Below are 18,788 nucleotides of genomic sequence, written 5' to 3'. Positions count from 1 at the left end.
AGGTGCAACTGTCGGTATTCGGTTTAAAGGCACTACTACGAGAACCATACAAATAAGTTTCGACCATCGACGACCACAAACAATATTTTTTTGGTTTCAGCAAATGACTGACGACCAGGAACGCAGCACTTCGAGAAAACAAGTAGCAAACAACTTAGAAGAAATAAAATTTTGTATTCATAGTTTACTTCTTCGTTTTTTTAAGACTGCTTAAATGCAGCCGATGAGCGATGCTTTGCGGCAACACTGAGTTAGGCCTTTGATTCGTCGTGACTTCAGCAGATCCCAACGGCACTTCAACACCTTCTTGTATGGGAACGCGAACAGCATCGCGGAAGATTAGCAAAGGAACCGACAATTCCCCCACTGGTTTACCGGATCTCCGTTTCTCGTCAATGTGCATCATTTTTAAGAGCGGGGGTAACGGCATCGTCGCCGGCACCACCGCTTTTGGCGGCAGATCTGCGACGGTGGGCTTTACGTATTTCCTGTAGGCTTCTTCGTCTTCTTTGGGAATTAAACGCCAATCTGGCCGATCACAATACTGCGCTTTTTGCAAACCCAAATCACGCCCTAAAATAAATTTTCATAAATCAATCTTCAAAACGACATTAATGCTGGCAGATTTCGGGTTAGTAATAACTAATAACTACCGGAACATTAAAACAACTGCACGCTACTGAAAGCATACCTCGAAAAACGACATCCGCCATCATCTCTCCATTTTTTCCTTCCTAAAATGGTTGAATAATTCAAAGCGCACCTTACGCACGCTTCGCGACAATCGTCAATATGTCATTAATAGTATGACGAGAGTATGTGACCACAAAATTTAAAAAATAACGTCAAAAATCAAAATTATTTAAAACTGTTAAAAATTTCGGCGGTCGAGCAGAGACGTTTGGGAACCCGTAACTGCATTCACCTTGCTGCATTACAGCCTCCATATAATAAAGAAGTACAGCAACCATAAGTTACCAAACTAGAAATGGTTAACTCACGGGATCCATTGCGGGCTTCACCTCCCGAACTATGTAGTAACACGGTTCCGGATACCGTTCGTAACTACTGCGGACAACCATTCTTCCAACTCCAAAGTTCTTCAGATTCCGCAAGATCTCAAATAAAAACTTTCCGTTCAGGACTGAGTTGGGGCCCACATATCGCACAGGCATTCTTGCAACAATTAAGCGCAATCCAGGGAGACTGTCAGAATCAAGATCCACCACTCGACGTCCCAAAATAATGCCCAATTACAATGAATTATTTATTATTTGTGAAGAAATTTAAACAACAAGGCCAGGAAAACCAAAACACGGAAAGTCCTAGTGAGAAACCTTTTCTCTTCCTTATGATTAAATTTTAACTCTCAAATTACTAGATGGTTTTCAACAAAAACACAAGTTTTCAATTTCCTGAGCGGAATTTTTAACGGATTGTGAGAAGTAAACTTCTAAAATAGTCAAAAGCGAATAAACAACAAAATTTTGTCGGTGAACAGGAAAAGAAACTCCAAAATCAGAAAAACTGAATGTTGCCGACCTCCCAGGCCACCCCAAGCGCACGGCGGCCAGAGTCACTTTTGCGGGAGTCGCCATTAGCGACTACACGTACGGCGATTACATCGAGAAACGTTACCTCCCGCAGCAGCAGAGGAACGCGAAGGAGGTTCAGGACATCCAGTGGGGTTTTCAGTTTATTGCCAGCGAGAAGGAACGTCGAAGCTTTGAATCTGGTAAGCTATTAGGAGCTGCTTAGTGTTCATTCTTTTTTTAATTGCAATAGAAATATTGCAAGTTCTGTATCAGTTGCAGTTTGATAACTACAGAATAGGCCCACAGACCGTGCAGTGCAGTCGTTTAGATTTCTGTAACCCGAAAAGTTATGTCTGCGTGGTAATGTGATTGATGATTTGTACGTAATCGGTAATAATATCTACAGAGGTCGTCCAGAAATAACGATACCTGAAGGAACAACCACAAACATGGCTTCGATGGCAAGCAAAATTGGAAAAGGAGTATCCGATGCAGGTGCGTATTTGTGGAGCAGCTGACAAAGCTGCAATTCTGCATTTTATAATTTTTATTCTATTAATAATTAATTTTTATAAAAATAAGTAATAAGTTGTAAGTATAAGCAGCTAGCCAGTAAGCTTCGTCACTGGATTTATCGAACTTTAAAGTTCTCGCTGAATACTTTGCTGGTCTAATTTTAATTTTTTGAATATTTTTCAAAATAGTAAACTTTGTACACTGGCGACTGGCAGTTACTCTTCAGTTGGAATTTTACATTCTTACCACATTGATTCGTACGGTTCGTATGATTGCCTGGTTTACGGTGTTTCTTTCCGATCGTGCGAACTGCGAATGCTCCGGTTATCTTTCGTATTTTAGTAAATGACAAACTGCCGAATTGAAACTGGTTGTGCTATCATATTGTCTTCCACCATAGGTTATGGCTTATTAATGATAGTGTTCTTCTAGTGAAAACCCTGGGATTGAGGCAGTCGGCCAATGTTTATGATGCAACACGCAAGAATTTGAAGATCAATAAAAACACGAAGGTTATTTGTCAGGGATTTACAGGAAAGCAGGTACGCATTGCAAGCTGCGATAACTCAATTTTTGAATACTATTCAATTATTTGAATTTTTAGTATTATTTTTTTGTCACTTCTATGCGCCCAAAAAATTTAAGGCGCATAGATAATTTGATAATTTGCTATGCGCCCCAAAAATTTAAGGCGCATAGCACTTTCGTTATTTTTTTTCGTGGACGTAGGGTACATTCCACAGCAAGCAGGCGATCGAATATGGAACGAAAGTTGTCGGCGGTGTTGCGCCGGGTAAAGGCGGCACCATGCATCTCGAGCGCCCGGTGTTCAACACTGTTAAAGAGGTATTTACGATATTACAACTCAGAGTTTTGTTCATGCCATGTCTGGTATCTATACGGTCACATTTTACGCGTCGTTTTGGAACGTGTGTTTTGAAAAAAATTCGTAATGTCAGATGTAAATATGTAACGATTTAATTTTTAATTTTAGTAACAGCGTTTTCTGTTCGTATTTCAGGCTGTCCAGGCCTTGCAAGCCGATGCCACTGTTATCTACGTCCCTGCACCTCGGGCTGCTGCCGCTGTTATAGAAGCTATCGATGCGGAAGTGCCTCTCGTAGTCTGTATTACCGAAGGTATACCACAGCAGGATATGGTGCGCGTCAAGAACCGGCTGCTGCAACAGAGCAAAACTCGTCTTGTTGGGCCCAATTGCCCTGGAATAATTAAGGTTATTAATAAGACTTGCTGTCCGAATTTTCGGTAAATAATGGTTTACTCTATGGTGCAGCCAGGGGAGTGCAAAATCGGAATCATGCCGGGTCACATCCACAAGCCGGGCAAGATTGGCATCGTTTCGCGTTCGGGAACGCTGACCTATGAAGCAGTCTACCAGACCACGCAGACACACTTAGGACAGACCTTGTGTGTGGGAATAGGAGGAGATCCTTTCAACGGAACCAACTTTATTGATTGCTTGGACATCTTCTTGAATGACCCGCAGACCGAAGGTATCATTTTGATCGGTGAAATCGGTGGATCAGCGGAAGAAGCGGCTGCGCAGTATCTTCAGGAAAACAACACGGTAGGTGTGTTGCGTATTTGCGTATTTTTTACTTCCATCTCACTGTCTCACATGCTGGACGATATTGATACCGATACGATGGCGATATCCAGGCTTACTGGGTAGACACTAGACAGTACTATACATGAAAAATAAAGGAAGAATGCAGAAGAGTGCTGCATGTGGTGCTAAATGTAACTTAACGCTGGATAGTGAAATTAACTGTTAGGTAGTCGGACAGATGCGACAAACGACCGACACCCAGTGTTTCTTTTTAGGGACCTGATGCTAAACCGGTAGTGGGATTTATTGCCGGTCGAACGGCGCCACCCGGAAGACGCATGGGCCATGCTGGAGCTATCATTGCGGGAGGCAAAGGTGGAGCAAATGCTAAGATTGCTGCGCTTAGAGAAGCCGGTGTTACGGTTGTCGACAGCCCGGCTCAGATGGGTGCAGCGATGTTAGAGGTAAGGGATTGTGCATGCAAAAATTTATCTGCCCTGCCCATGAGCGAAATTGTGTGAAAACGCGAATGTTTTTAGGAAATGAAACGCGCTGGACGAGCATAATCGGACGCATTGGATCGTATTTATGCCGTGATTAGTCGTTATTTCTTATGATTACTGTCGGCGTTTAGTTGAAGTCGTGTGTTGTTACTTACTTTCTGTTCTACGTTCTACACTACTAGTACTTTTAGAGATTTTATTAGTGTTCTTAAGTGTAGCGAGCTGCTTTAGGAATCGAGGGTAAAAAGAACCAAATTTGCAGTGCCAGTCAGTAATCGTAATCGGTTAAACAACAAAATTGACAGCCATAAGTCTTAAAAGTTTCACGGATACGCCGATTCTGTACGTAACCCGAAAACAGAAACGCATAAATAAACGCACAAACAACTGCAAACTTTATCAGAGTGAATGGTAAATGCTGGTTCATGTAGGTTTGATCAACGACTTCCCATCATCCAACAAATCAGCCCCCTTTTTACGGTTACTCGTCGTTAGCACGAAGAATCATTTCTTTTTCTTGTCAACTATGCCAGCATTTCTCCTGAGAATAGCTCCGGGACTCGGATAAGGTCGGCTTTGAAAGAGCGGCCCGCTCGCCGTGACATCCACTCCAGTTTTGGCTTCACCGCCGGTTTCCAAACCAGAACTCCATCCCCCGCGCGGGATATCCGAGTACGAGGCCGGATCCATCGGATCGAGGGGTTCATTTTGTGCTTTGGGCTTATATCGACCCATCTTTCCTCCACCACCGCGGCCTCGCGTTCCATGTAGATCACTTTCATCCAGATTACTCCGCCGAAATTCTCCCTCTGTGTCTTCTTCGTTGGTGACGCCTTCATTGGAATAATCACTGACCAACGTTGTCACACCACTGGGGTTTTTGTACAGATATCTAGCCACTTCCGGTGTCTGTCGAAAACTGGTCTTCATCAAAATGGCTCGCAGTTTGTTGGCCGACACAGTAACACTGGCTTTGGGATGCTCCGGTGGGAACCAGGAAACTTCGTCCGTATCGACGTTCCAATAGTAATGCCGACCGCTAAAAGTTAAAAAGAAAAATAAAACATATAATTTAAAAACGCATTAACGATTTATCCAACAAAGATAGAAGAAGAACACCCAGAGAAAATATCCCAAAAACAAGGAGGTTGCAAATTCAAAATTAAAATTGCATTCAATCTTTTTCATCAACTATGAAACTGAAAACTGGGAAACAAAATGCGCTGGAAAAATCGTGAATGTCTTACGGCATGATAAGTAGTTAATCAAGGGATTCTTAAAATCGTGTAAGATAAAAAATACTGCAAGGAGCAACTGTGAAACAGTCAAAGCTGTACTTAAGGCATCACTCACGTTCCGGGATCATAAATTTCTTTCCAACCAGTGGGTTTAGGATACTTCAGCAACATCAGTTGGCGCTTCTTTTCGGTAACTTTTTCCGGTTCCGCAAACCCGTTCGCCCAGAATAAACGACAAAACTCTCCACATACATGATAGGGATTACATTTATTGGGGCATCCCAGCCACGATCTGGAATAGTCTGTGTCTGTCTGAAGAAAGGGTGTGCTTTTCGAGGACGAAGCAGGTTGGCTGAGATCTACAAAGAGATAGTCCGGTGTAGGCCATAAATAATACGGCTGATACAAACACACTCGTATTAATACCTTCTTTGATTATTCCTCTTTTCTTTAGACGCTCCTGCAGAGCTGGAGGAAGAGGCATCTCTGAATACTAGAGATGAGTGAAAGGTACGATTCTCCAAAGGACGGTACGCCAGGCTGGAAAGAATGGAATCCTACGCCGTCACGGACAAATTTTTCGATACAAACACGGTTCAAAAATTCAAATATTTACTTGACCAAACAAAAATTATCAAGCCACTACCAGCTACCTTTCAAATTCCAAGCTTAAGAATTTCCATTCATATGGTCCATATGGATATGGTTTTCATAAAGTTTACCTATATACTCGTATAGAACTATTCCAACACACGTAGTCGCAGCCCGAAACAGTTCGTCACTAGCGCTAATAACTAGTTGCTCCACCTGTAACAGCAAGGCACGGATTACTGTGAAGTGTATGAATAGTAGTATTTCAGAATCAAGAAATAAAAATTCAAATAAAAAAAAAGAAAAATCAGAGAATAAAGGAGAAAACTGGAAAAGGTAAAGAAACTGAAAATATGAGAAACTCTTATGTGAAAAACCGAAGCGGATTAAAAATATTGGTCCAGCCGCACGAACCGGCGCTCACACTCTACAGTAACAACATCACAATATTGTATAATTACGTACAGAAGTATTCATATGAAATGAATAATTAAAAAAATCAGCATTTCCGTCATGATATTATTAAGAAATAAATACGATATAGTCAATCTCATAACCCGTCTTGATCCTTTAGCCGTTTTTTGTGCCGTGCTGTACGGTAGGTAAGTACACATTTCTTAATTATGTACTTATTGTACTACTACTGAAAAAGTTACTTTCAATTGCAAGTCAAGATCAATTGTTAATGAAAGCCAAAAGCCATAGAATATTGTACAACTAAAATTTTAGAATAAGGAACCTTTTACAAATACAAACATTTTGACACAAACGGCACTTGCACTTTCCCATGTCTGGCATGGTGGATTTTGTTACCATCGAGCTACCGGCTCGTAAGCTATGTTTTAAAAACACAATATATGGAAAGGCGGTATTGTACATACTCATTTTTAACAGCCCATGTGAATCGTTAATTTCTCTTCATTAAACATAAAATTAACGATACCGAATTCCGGCAACGAATAGCTAGCAATGAACTGATACAATATATGGCCGTTCATACGCTCAGGTTTGCGAAGTTTTAAAACCGCTGCGTATCGGTGTAAATATCGTTTGAGCTACACCTGATCACATAATTAAATTTATTATTATACCAGTACACGAAAGAAATTTATTTGCACGCCTGTGAAGTCCACTTATATCTGCCGTAAATGTCCATTACAGATGCATTGTTAAATAATAAATATAATTTAAACAAACCAAACAGTCAAACGAGTGTTCTACGCAACAAGACATCTAAAAGCAAATCTGCGGAAAACAGAGCTACGTAACCGTTATTTGATTGATCCTTGCGCCGCTTCGGTGTATTTGGTTTGCTGCTTTTGATATGATCGCAAACGTGACATTATGTCATCTAAGCGCGGATTATGGTGACAGTTGTGCTGCTTGTGGTCCTAAGAGTCTCTATCGTCTTCGAACTTTTAATTTCAAGTAGGTGTGAGTTATAAGTACTAACAGCTGACCATTTGAAAATGTTGAAACTAGGGCAGCAAAAGAATATCTGCGCAGGTAGATGAACTACGAATGCTGCTTTTTCATCGTGAAACCGTAATCTGCATCCATAAGTTGCATGGCACTTCAAATGGATGTCCTTACGTTGCTGACTAATGAATCGCGCACATCTACGATTTGAGTAATTCTAAAGAACTGAGAATCTGTATGGTTGTTTCTGGATGCCAGAACTCTGCTAGTTTTTATTGGCTGGTGCTTGACCGGGATCGATACACTACATAGTGTTCTTAATTACCTAAATTACACTTCTGTACCGGGACGGAATAATGTTGACCTTTCGCAACTGTGCTATCTTAGCGGTCGTTCTGATAGCTTTAACGGTATTATCGTCAATCCGAAATGGTAAGTGTCAAAAAACTCTCAAATACCCACGCTGCTGAGGAGAAAACGCGTAAGCACGGCATAGGCCAGGTTCAAATCCCAAGCTAAAACGTGACCCTAGAGCCGGAAAATAATCAAATATATAAAATATTTGTATCCAACTATGGTTCGGGTCGACGGAATGGATCATCGCTGTACTCAAGTGGTTTTAGCTTTCTGTATACTGCAAGCATGCAAAAAAAACCCTTTGAGTATGGGCTTTGGGTGGATCAGACGTCTGTGAGGCAGCAGTCAATTAAAATCATTAATAACTTCGCGAAGTTGCAAATCTGCCAGCAATAAAAAATACAAATGTCTTTGTAGAGTTACTTACTTGTTCAGTTTTTCTAGCCAATATGGACAACAGTTCTGTTGCAAGTGAGGAAAGCACCCACTTAACAGTAATGTTTTATTGTTTAAAATTTAAATGTTCATACTTATCTGCAGTGTAATAATAGAAGCACGTACATAATAATTATTATCTTTGTAAGCAAGAAATGAGGAACGCCACTCAATTTGGAAAAACGAAAGCACCTCGGCTGACAGTTATTGCTACAGATACTTACTTCTTAAAGTCGTGCCATTATTAGGAAGACTTGTTAAAAAATTTTGTGCTCTGCACTCTGTAGTTGCTGCGATAAGCTGCTACATCTGCAATTCAAGAACGGATGGTGGCTGCGCACTGGCTGACAGGATAAGCAACGATTACCGGGAATGCAACTCGTTACAAGACCGGTGCTTAAAGGTCGTCGGACCCGGTGGTATGTGTTTTATGTTTGGGTATCAATGCAGGTGGCTTATTAAAATAAAAAGCAAGATATATCATTTTTATTGAAGCTTCCATGCAAAGCTCTGGGACTGGGCGTGGTATCATAAAGACCATTGGTGGCATTGTGTTTATCACTAATATAACACTACCATGCTCTCATTGCTCTGAAAATTCTGATCTAAAAGGTCAAGGCTTGTTTTTTTGCAGATTTGGTTGTGCGGTCTTGTGCTGGTTCAAAGGCGCCCGGCGACGCAGGCTGTATTATTAACGGCGATATTAAAACATGTGTTTGCTATGATAATTACTGCAACACCGCGGACACCGTCCGTTCGTCGGTAACGCTGTTCAGTATAGTCATCACAGTGTGTTTATGTTATCTTATATGAAGTGAAGTTTGTACTTTTTCTAAATGTGTGATCACGTTTTAAGTTTTAGAGCTGCATTTTATATTACCCATACTGGGTGTCGAAAGGTGATACTGTAATTCATTTATTTCACATGTCGTTTTTATTTTCACATTTCACACGTTATTTTCATTTATTCCGTTTGTTCCACATGTGATTTTGGTGTAATGGTTGTCATGTTTGCGCCGCTTTTATTATTACCTATCGACCTATCGAAACTCAGATAAATTCAACCCCATTAAAATCTGCACTTCGAAACTCTGAAAAAACTAGCAGCTAGTATAGCGTAATGACAAGAATCAACCGAATGCGCAACTCAGAAAGACAAACAACATACGATTTACAAAACAGAAATAAAATCACAGATCCAATCCTCCTCTAACTGGCGGGCAAAGCTTCTCGGGTACGTTGGGCTCTAGCTGGAACTTTATCTGAAAATGTAAAATGTAAGGGTCAAGACAAAAACGGAAGAGCGCAATACATAGATACTTGTGCTACCTCGTCGCGCATCTCCAATTTCCTGAGACACAGGAATGTCTTGAGGCACATCTGGTAACTGATTCTGTAAAATTGGTAAAACAGGCAATATACAGCTACAGTATATACTGCACAGTGTGCATACGACAAAAAAAGCAACACCAATACTTACCGCAAAAAGCTGCTCGAATTCTTCTTCCACTGCTTCGTCATCTTCCGCTGATATTGAACCGCTTAATAAAGAATCAATTTCCTATAATCACAGCGAAATCATAGTAAAAGCTACAAATACCACTGGACCAATTTCCCGCTATAAAAAGTACAGAACTGCACAAACATTGATACAGTTACTTACGACATTACAAGATAAATGTGCACTGGAACCACACAGTTACGCACTACACCCTAATTATTGCACAGATAGCAGAAGCCTATACTAAATAACAGCGGGATTTATGTCAAAATCACCAACAGATCACAATAACGGAAAAAGTAGGACTATGCCGTGCGATCACTACTATTGGTTTATAACCGCTGCACAGATAAAGCGTGTGCATGATCTGGGTAATAACTCTCGCACCACCTTACCTGTTGGTATTCTACGCCTGCCCTAGACTCGTCCAGTATTTTTTCCACATCTTCGAGTCTAAACGTCTAGAAAACAATACCGGTATTTATCAATATTCAATAAAACATTAGTCGAACGGTCAACAATCCACTGTAACCACGTCTTAAGTCATCGCATACCTCGTGCAGCTTCTTTAAGCAGTCGTTGCCAACTTTGAGACCATGGATTACTTGCTGCTCAATTTGTGTAAACTCCAAATTCATCAACTGAAAACCGTAATTAATAATAAACTTATTAACGCATTCTCGGTAGACAACCGCGTTTACCAACTGGTCCAAATTTTCTAGTTGTTGCTCCACTTTGGCAAGCATTGACTCTTCAAATCGCTTTTTCCGTAGCATTAATTTTGCTCGACTGCGAAGCGGAAATTTTGAAATACGAAACGAAACCTTCGATATGTCAAGCCTCTCAAAATGCTCACTCTCGTTTTCCATCCTGAATTAGTCGTTTGGCTAACTGGCGCTCCTTTTCCATCGTAATTTCGATTCGTCTCTGATACTGCCGCACTTTATCTCGCTGGACCTTCAGTTGCTGCATTAAATCAAAATATTACAATCTACTATACTTACTTTTACAATCTACGAGTAGTCCGTGATGTTCGTTGCTTTTGCAAGCTATGGGTAGAATTCTTTAGAGATAACAAAGTTAATCTGAACCAAAACAAACCATGTTATAATTACGAATATACCATATACCGACAAAACTAGTTTATTGCCTATCAGGCTGCAAAGTAAGTAATGTGAGTTATGTCATAATATAAACTGCGAACCAAAAGCTGCCTCATAGTAAGCTGAAGTTCCAAACGTTTAACATGCAACAATGAACTTATCGTTCCATGCATAGTTCCCAAAAAAAATGCGTTTAAAAAATTAAAACAAACCTCCTGATAGAGGACGGATAAATGGCTAGTAAGCCAGAATCAATTATAAGAAAACGATACTATTTAAGTAAGTAATACTCTGTAATACGTATTTAAATATCTATACAGATATACTGGTCAATATTGCACGCACCAGGACAGCCTTGTCGTGTTCCGTAACTCGCGACTCCGATTTGGATTTTCCGAAAAGGTTGCCCATTTCACAAATAAACTTGTGGGACGCTGATTCCAACCAACAACCAAAATTCTTCAAAACACATATACCTGTTTAAAATTGCAACCCATTAGAAATGGACGTAAGAATCTACGTAAGAACTATGTTGAGCTTTGAGGCTCAGTACCACTTTGCGCTTACCCTCTTCCTATCGCAACGATGCCCGACGAGAAAGCGTAAACGGATCACATATTATGCACTTAACCATAATCCGGGGAAATCGTTTAGTTTTGTTTCAAACCATTCAGAAAAATGCAAAAGTTTCAAAAAATGCCATTATACCGTAATCGTAAAAAAGAGAATTAATTTTGTTCGACGAGCATTCAGTTGTGAGTTGTCGCAATGCGACCCTCCAAGGAGATGCGTCAACCAGTTGGTCGAGTTGTGTTATCAACATGAAATCTGGGAACACGATTTTATGCGAGCGGAGTACGCTGTATACGGGACATTTGCATGTGCATTGTGGATCGGAGTTTAGAAAACCTTTCTCAATGTTCATAGCGACTTCTTAGTTCTTACCAACCTTATAATTCACCTCGGTTAAAAGTTTTAATTTGTCTGTGAGTTATCTTCGAGGAACATAACCATAGTTGTTATCGTGTGTTCGCTGGACGAGAGATGAGTTATGGATTTGGAATGGTATGTTTTGTACGTGTAACGTGCCTGCTTGACTCTGTTATCAGTTATGGTGGTGTTATAAATAATTCGTAGCTATAGGTTGGCAGTAGAGGAACTAACAGTAACTCGCAGGTGTGCTAGAAGAATCAGCTACGGCCCTACGAGTAAATAAACGGGGGCTAGCTCGACAAGCTTTGTTCTGTAAGGGGCTCATGTGCCTCGGGGAAGGTTTTGACTTGGGTCTGTGTTTTACTATGAGAGAAGGGTTGGTCAAACATTTGTGGTTTTAAACAGGCATGGGCCAAAGGTTGACGTAGCAGCTAAACATCCATTGTTTCCACTGTTGTGTGGATAGCGACGTTAGTGTTAGTGAACAATTCAGAGAATTGACAAAACTAGCAGGACGAACGCTCATATTGGGATCGGGACAGTAAATCAAAATGTGAAAGAAAAGCATTTATTTCCTGGTTCCGCTCTTCCTGGTGTTTGTTGTTGATTGTTTGTTTTTTTTTGTATTTAAATTAAGCACATTTTTCCGAATACGGCATACAGATGATCCTCATGAAATTATTAACTTCCGTATGAACGTCAAGAATGTTCTGTAAGCTTGTATAAGCTTGTGATAAGTGTTGATATTATATTCCGTAATGTAAGGTTCCCGTTATAATTTACAGGAACCGGGATTTTTCGCCTGTGGATCGGTGACGCCTGCGTGAAGATAAAAATATTTGCAGCCTGCGTTCATTTCCTCTCGCTTCCGCTTCAGGCATATCGGCCACATGTGATTAATTGGCACAGTGGATCTCGCCCACCTTCTGAACTTTTTGGGTGTTTCCTCATCTTCGCGGCTGTGATTTGTCACAAATGGCGAAAGTTATCCTGCAATGCCGTCAGCAATCGCATCAGTTCACCGATCGCGAAATTCCCTTGGCTCAGCCTGTAAAAATTGGTCGAGCCGTCGCCAACTGCAAACCCAATGTGGACAATGGATTTTTTAATTGTAAAGTGCTCAGCCGGAATCACGCTCTCCTGTGGTACGAAGATGGAAAGGTAAATCTGGGCTACATTTTTCGCAGCTTGCGACTGTACTCTTGCAGAATGCTTTCTTACTTCAGACATCGTAGCATGTATTTGTTTTTCATATTTCGTATTATTTTATGTATTCTAATTTATGCACTTATTAATACTTATACGACGATTTATAAGGCTTTTATATCTGCATAATACCTGCACAGTGGATACTTTACAAGCGGTTCCGAAGTTAAGTACTGAAAGGATCAGAGTACGATGTGCGCAGTATGTGTACGATAACGAAGATTCGAAGTATATGATGTTTATGCAGTTCTACCTTCAAGACACGCAGAGCTCAAATGGGACGTTCGTAAACACTCAAAAACTCCCAGCTACCCCTGCTCCGCCCACAGACACGGCGAGTCAGAACACTTTGAAAACGGAAATACCTGTGGATACACGAAGAGAACTCTTCTCCGGAGATCTTATACAGTTCGGTGTGGAAGTCCAGGAACAAGCGAAGAAAGGCGTCCCGCCCGGTACGCCTCAATCTGAGCCGAATATATTTGCGACTGCTCGGTCTAATGGGATAATATTTTAGTAACGCATGGGTGCATCATAGCCACCGCGAGACTGTTCCATCCCGATGGCGTAGAAGCGAAAACTACGACATCGAAATTTGCGATGGCGCCCGGTGTCCAGTATGAGGGAGTAAAGCGGGAAGACCAAGTCGAGGCGCCGAAATTGACGGTGCAGGAAGTGTATGAACTGCAGTCGATTTTACAGGTGAGAATTGTACCGAGACTGTTGGTTCGGCTTGGAAAATATTCAGAATACGTATGTAGAATCACAGAACGCTGAAACAGCGGTAAACATTTGGCTGTTACGCAACTGCGTGGTGGAAAAATTTTATGATGTGTTATAAATAAACTGCATTTATTTATAGCTAGAGAAAGGGCTGCGTTGTTTGATGAGATAATTAGCCTTCAACGCTGAAGAATTAGTCTACGAATCATGATTTGTTATACTGACATACGCCGTGGAATTGCTTCATAATTTTATTTTTTGATATTTATATTGTGTAACAATTAGCTAGTTTATTTTTTGCTTTGCTCAGGAAGCGCATCATCGAGAACATGTACTGGAATCCAAGCTTGTAGCACTCAATAGAATTCTCGTGGCCATGGAACGAAAAGATACCTGGTCTGCAATGTTTCGAGAAGACTTGCTCCTGTCGAAAATCCAGTTTCTCCAGACCCAGCTACAAGCCTGTGAAATGCAGCTCAAAGGAAGATCTATCCCGATGCACGTTCTTGCGGAACAAAATTCTGTGATGGGTGAAACATTTTCTGCTCCATCGTCGGATGGCAGCCAAGATGTCGCTGGCAGTGATAATGAACCCCGGAAATCATTCCTCCCTACAGTTTGTGATAACAATGCCGCGCTGGACGAGCCTAAAGAAGCGTTTACGATTGATTGGAAGAAAATGCTCGATGAAAGGTTTCTGTTCTTTATTAATTATTTCTTCTGGTCTTTGAAAACAAATGTGTATTGGAGAGTTGTAAGTCGCTTAATATAAGTTTTGATTGCGTAAATTTACTTTAGTTGTCTGACAGGTCGGAATTCGAGGCATCAACGAAGAAGACACTCCACAATGCATACACCGAAAAGCTGGAAGCCGTGAAAGCTTTAGCAGTTGCCGAAGAGAAACTGGCTCATGCACAGAACGAATGTGATGATCTGACAGCCATTTGCGAAAGTACGAGAAAGGATCTGCTGGAGCTGGTGGACAGATTTGAAGCGCAGACGCAGGATCTCGATGCGCTTACGAAAACTTATCAAGTAGGTTTCGTGCGTAACAAGATAAAGATTGGCATATACATCATTCGTGTAATTGCGTAATGCGTGTTACACTGTTACGGTATCTTATGCACTGGCAGAGTTCGTAAAGGGGCCATAGACCTGTAGCGTAAGAATAATTTTTTTTTCTTATTTCAGGACGCCGAACGAATCAAAATCGAATGTTTGACTGAGATCAAAGCGGAAAAGTCTGATTTGGAAGAACAGCTGAAAGATTTACATCGTAAATACAGCGTGCAGCTATCACTGGTTAGTTTTCAAAACAAAATTACCTGCTTATGTGGGAATGCTTTTCATTGTTCCATGAATAAAATTTTTCGGTTACACAGTGTGACGATTTAGTTGATCAAAATCGCCGTCTTCGAGACAAGCTGGATGAAACCAAAGGTTTGAGATGGTGGACATGTCTAAGTGGATTTTCTTTCCCATATGCTCCGTTTTTGCAGAAAATAGATTTGCCGTGCCCAACCACTATGATCGGATTACCGGTGACGTAACGAGAAATAACGGGTATTCTGGGGGAAGTGAAGATGAAGATGGGCTTGCCGCAGAGGAATATGAACAACATAATCAGCCGGCCATGGATAACATCTTCCACGGGAAAAATGTGGCGCAGTTGTTGCAGGAATTTGGTGGCAAATTCAGTCCTGCAAAACCGCAAAAGGAAATGCCAGTGATGAGAATGGAAAATCAGAGGCAGGGCGATGGCGGAACATCGGTGGTTCATGATATGGAATTTAGTCGCGGTTCCGGTTATATGCAGCAGCATTCCGGTCCTCCCCCATACGAAGCAGCCACAAATGAGCCGATGGATGGGGATTACGCTAAAGCGTCGTCTCACGAAGATAACGACGTGGAGCAGTTGATTTCTGCGAATGAGAATCTGACCGGTAAGTTTATCTTAATTTGACATATACCGATATACGGCCACTGTAAGTAGTTTGTTCCATAAATAACATTTGAAACTGGGATCAGTGGGATGCATAGCTGTTGAGCGATCAGCTTCGAATTTATCGGAATACCTTGCAGGGGCTTTTATTTTAAATTATCACTTTTCAGAAAAAACCCTACTTTATTACTGTTCTGCCTTTTGTAGCGTTGCAATTGTGGAAAACAGCTCAGCATTAAATGTTTTCTTTTATTTGTTTGCAGAAATTGTGATTAAACTTCAAGCGGAACTTGCTCAACGGAACAACGAACGGGAAGACGGGCATGCTATGAAAGGCACTGCAGTCGGTGTCAACACTGCTGATACAGCAACATCGACAGATGGTGTCAGTGGAGAGGCTTCCTTCCTGTACCAAGGGGAATTGTCAGAGTGTGTTTTGCGGCGACGAAATTACTCAGAGTCTCAGCTATCGGAAGTTTTGGACGAACTGAACAGTACGGCGACTTTAGCGCAATCCGCTGCTGATGGTGTGTATGACGGTGTTTCGACTGTTTGGAATTGTCGGGATCCCGGCGCTATTGTGGCCTTGATGCTTCTAGTTTTGTGGCTGATCTTTCTTATAGTCTTTGCCTAATAGTTGACCAATTTCTGTTGGGAGATCGTTTTTATAAACAGCATTGCCTATGTTTTTAGTCGAGTATATGCGCTGTGGATTTCTTATATTGTTATGTTTGTTACGGTATAATTTCTACATTTTTCAGTATTCGGTCAAGATTTTTGGGCCGGTTAGCTGCCATGGTATGGAGACGATATAATGACCGTTTGAGGATCTTTTATTGCCATTATGAAAATTTTGTTGTATAACAGAAAGTCTCTATAAAACCGGAAATTCAAATCAAGCAGTTCTTTGACCAAGTTCTGTTTGAATAATCTTCTTGTATTCCGGAAATCCGTTGGGCAGAATCTTGATGGTTTGATTTGTGACCAGCCACATTTCTTTGCAAACCATGTTAATGAGGTGCTGATCGTGGGAAACCAGAATAACGCCACCCTGAATTAATACATTTTGTAATATAAGCCAATCGATAGTCAATGTTACCAATCATAAAGTTTTCAAACCTTACCTCAAACTGCGTCAAGGCTCTCGCAAGGGCCTCTACCGTCTGGATGTCCAAATGATTTGTCTACAACAAAACATATGCCGGTCGATACCCCGTACCAAAATTTCATAAAAACGCGCGCGCAACATTGATAATGAGCGCTGTTTGGAGTGTTAAAATTAATGTTATGTAGATGAATTCCAAACCAAACAGAAGAGATAGTGCTTCGGGTTTCGTCGCCTCAGAATCAAAAATTTAACCAAATCTAAGTTCACCAAATGCTTAATCACTGACTAGTAGCACAAACTCGAATCTGACAAAACCACACGAAGACTGTACGATATACTGTACTGATGAAACAACTGATATCGGAATCGAAAAAAGCGTTCGGGAAATTAAAAAAACTTCCGTGAACAAATCAACTTACAGGTTCGTCCAGAATTAGAAAATTCGGTTTGTTGAACGCCATAACAGCAAAGGCTACCCGGCATTTCTGTCCACCAGAAAACGTTTGCAGTGGTTGTAAAACGGCCATATCACCGCTGACTTCGAATCGCCCGAGACATTTTCGATATTCTTCTATTGGCTGGCCAGGATACCTTTTCTGCATCAACTGAACTGCTGTCATATCCAAATCCAACATATCCACGTGGTGTTGAGCGAAATATCCGATCTTCAAATGACGATGGGCGCTACGAAAACCTTTCTTAGGTTCAAGATCACCAAGAAGAATTTTCAACAACGTGGATTTTCCGGCTCCGTTATCACCAACCTACGAATCAAGAATCCAGCTCGGTAATCAACTTAGTCGTCGCGTGAACGCCACTTACAATCACAACTCGACTGTCAGCGTTTGTTGAGATATCCACATTCCTGAATATGGGATGGGCCTGGTCATACCAAAAACTGACTTCGTCTAATCGCAGACCACAACCACTCAATGGTTCTACTTCGGGAAATCTTAAATGTACATCTGGCTCCATTTCCACGGGGTTCAGTTTGGGACTATCGGACAAAACTTTCTTTGCAAAACATTAACACGTAAGAAACGAACATCTTGACACTTACAGCTTTTCCAGCATCTTAAGTTTGCTCTGCACCAAAGATGCCCTTTTGGCATTGTATCGGAATTTATTTACAAATTCCTGCGAAAAGAACGGACAGCAGTTAGCCTGATACAGTTTAAGTATAAAAGTTTATCTTCAATCCGTGCGTTATGATAGTAATTATGACTGTCCAGCTGCACCAAAAGCCGATGCCGTTTTACTGCCGATTAATACATGTTTTGAGATTTGTCCAACGATTTCTTGTCACAAATAAATAATCAACACGACGATCATAATTTCAAAATCCGTACAGCGTAAAATAATATGCAGCTATTTAGCTTACCATGCTATGTTCGATGAAAAGCTTCTGTGATTCATATTCCTTTTGTTGATTTTTTAACTTTTCATCCTTTGTTTTCAGAAAAACAGAATAATCTCCCTTATAGTATTCCAACCGTCTGGAATGTAAATGCATGATGTCAGTGGCAACGTTGTCAAGAAAACTCCGGTCGTGGGAAACGAATAAAAGCGTGGACGCCCATGTCTGTAAAATTCAACGAGCACAGCTACAGTAGAAATAAACGTTAAAAAAAGGATAAGACCGTTCACTTTTTTTAAGGTATACCTAACGGTACATAAATTCTATTCAGTACTCTTGCAGAAAACCGCCGCTTTACTTAATAAAATCTAAATTACCTGAAGATAATCTTCCAGCCATAGTATAGCTTTCATGTCTAACATGTTTGTAGGTTCATCCAAAAGCAGCAAATCAGGCTTTGCGAAGAGCGCTCGAGCCAAAGCTAAACGCATCCTCCAACCACCAGAAAACACCCTGCATGATTCGGAATGTTATCGCCTATATATCACGATTAGAATATGAACACGACAGAGGACCCACAAATACGGTAAAGTTCATATTAAACTCACACCAAAACTAAAAACCAGTTATGCAAAGCGGATAAAAACATCTAACCTTGTTGGCTGATCTTGCATTTCAGCAGTAAATCCCAGACCGAAAAGGATAGCCCCTGCGCGCGCTGGGGCCTTATCAGCTTCGATCGCTTCCAGCT

At 41.0% G+C, this 18,788-nt stretch overlaps 6 protein-coding genes across 8 annotated transcripts; 2 read left to right on the top strand and 4 right to left on the bottom strand.

Annotated features, from left to right (window-relative positions):
* Nucleotides 1-73: 73 nt before the first annotated feature.
* On the bottom strand, nt 74-1,484 carry LOC129597746 (28S ribosomal protein S34, mitochondrial-like). Its single transcript, XM_055495410.1, has 3 exons — nt 1,002-1,484; nt 692-734; nt 74-573 (listed from the first exon to the last, which is right to left on the bottom strand). Exons 1-3 carry the CDS (start codon nt 1,173-1,175, stop codon nt 185-187), a joined length of 606 nt encoding a protein of 201 aa, XP_055351385.1. The 5' UTR covers nt 1,176-1,484; the 3' UTR covers nt 74-184.
* Nucleotides 1,485-1,663: 179 nt separating this feature from the next.
* Nucleotides 1,664-4,383, top strand: LOC129597741 (succinate--CoA ligase [ADP/GDP-forming] subunit alpha, mitochondrial-like). The gene is made up of 8 exons (XM_055495405.1): nt 1,664-1,735; nt 1,942-2,030; nt 2,484-2,593; nt 2,781-2,897; nt 3,073-3,285; nt 3,346-3,639; nt 3,897-4,085; nt 4,161-4,383. The coding sequence occupies exons 2-8, from the start codon at nt 1,985-1,987 to the stop codon at nt 4,185-4,187; spliced, it is 996 nt and encodes a 331-aa protein (XP_055351380.1). The 5' UTR covers nt 1,664-1,735; nt 1,942-1,984; the 3' UTR covers nt 4,188-4,383.
* LOC129597742 (polyglutamine-binding protein 1-like) lies at nt 4,295-6,152 on the bottom strand. 2 transcript variants are annotated; one of them, XM_055495407.1, is made up of 4 exons: nt 6,016-6,152; nt 5,789-5,919; nt 5,478-5,721; nt 4,295-5,163 (listed from the first exon to the last, which is right to left on the bottom strand). In XM_055495407.1, exons 2-4 carry the CDS (start codon nt 5,844-5,846, stop codon nt 4,629-4,631), a joined length of 837 nt encoding a protein of 278 aa, XP_055351382.1. In that variant the 5' UTR covers nt 5,847-5,919; nt 6,016-6,152; the 3' UTR covers nt 4,295-4,628. The 2 variants fall into 2 exon arrangements, with proteins under 2 accessions (XP_055351382.1, XP_055351381.1); XM_055495406.1 differs by having other exon boundaries at nt 5,789-6,060.
* Nucleotides 6,153-9,172: 3,020 nt separating this feature from the next.
* On the bottom strand, nt 9,173-11,543 carry LOC129597745 (charged multivesicular body protein 6-A-like). Of its 2 annotated transcripts, none has more exons than XM_055495409.1 (9): nt 11,336-11,543; nt 11,114-11,227; nt 10,522-10,631; nt 10,367-10,454; nt 10,220-10,306; nt 10,061-10,126; nt 9,645-9,725; nt 9,494-9,557; nt 9,173-9,426 (listed from the first exon to the last, which is right to left on the bottom strand). In XM_055495409.1, exons 2-9 carry the CDS (start codon nt 11,177-11,179, stop codon nt 9,374-9,376), a joined length of 615 nt encoding a protein of 204 aa, XP_055351384.1. In that variant the 5' UTR covers nt 11,180-11,227; nt 11,336-11,543; the 3' UTR covers nt 9,173-9,373. The 2 variants fall into 2 exon arrangements, with proteins under 2 accessions (XP_055351384.1, XP_055351383.1); XM_055495408.1 differs by having other exon boundaries at nt 11,114-11,244; nt 11,336-11,540.
* Nucleotides 11,544-11,611: 68 nt separating this feature from the next.
* LOC129597739 (sarcolemmal membrane-associated protein-like) lies at nt 11,612-16,489 on the top strand. Its single transcript, XM_055495403.1, has 10 exons — nt 11,612-11,833; nt 12,487-12,862; nt 13,155-13,362; nt 13,425-13,609; nt 13,941-14,323; nt 14,440-14,665; nt 14,822-14,932; nt 15,013-15,070; nt 15,130-15,573; nt 15,836-16,489. Exons 2-10 carry the CDS (start codon nt 12,677-12,679, stop codon nt 16,204-16,206), a joined length of 2,172 nt encoding a protein of 723 aa, XP_055351378.1. The 5' UTR covers nt 11,612-11,833; nt 12,487-12,676; the 3' UTR covers nt 16,207-16,489.
* Nucleotides 16,395-18,783, bottom strand: LOC129597688 (ATP-binding cassette sub-family F member 3-like; the record flags this gene model as incomplete). Its single annotated transcript, XM_055495334.1, has 8 exons — nt 16,395-16,623; nt 16,697-16,756; nt 17,100-17,444; nt 17,503-17,677; nt 17,741-17,817; nt 18,062-18,262; nt 18,415-18,550; nt 18,692-18,783. Coding segments are annotated over 8 exons (1,242 nt in total), but the record flags the coding sequence as incomplete, so codon positions are not given.
* Nucleotides 18,784-18,788: the final 5 nt, after the last annotated feature.

This window comes from Paramacrobiotus metropolitanus, unplaced genomic scaffold (genome assembly GCF_019649055.1).
Source record: "Paramacrobiotus metropolitanus isolate TYO unplaced genomic scaffold, Prichtersi_v1.0 Parri_scaffold0000108, whole genome shotgun sequence".
NCBI classification, from domain to species: domain Eukaryota; kingdom Metazoa; phylum Tardigrada; class Eutardigrada; order Parachela; family Macrobiotidae; genus Paramacrobiotus; species Paramacrobiotus metropolitanus.
The sequence above is the reverse complement of the archived record's forward strand: the minus strand, read 5'-3'. Positions and strand labels throughout refer to the sequence as shown.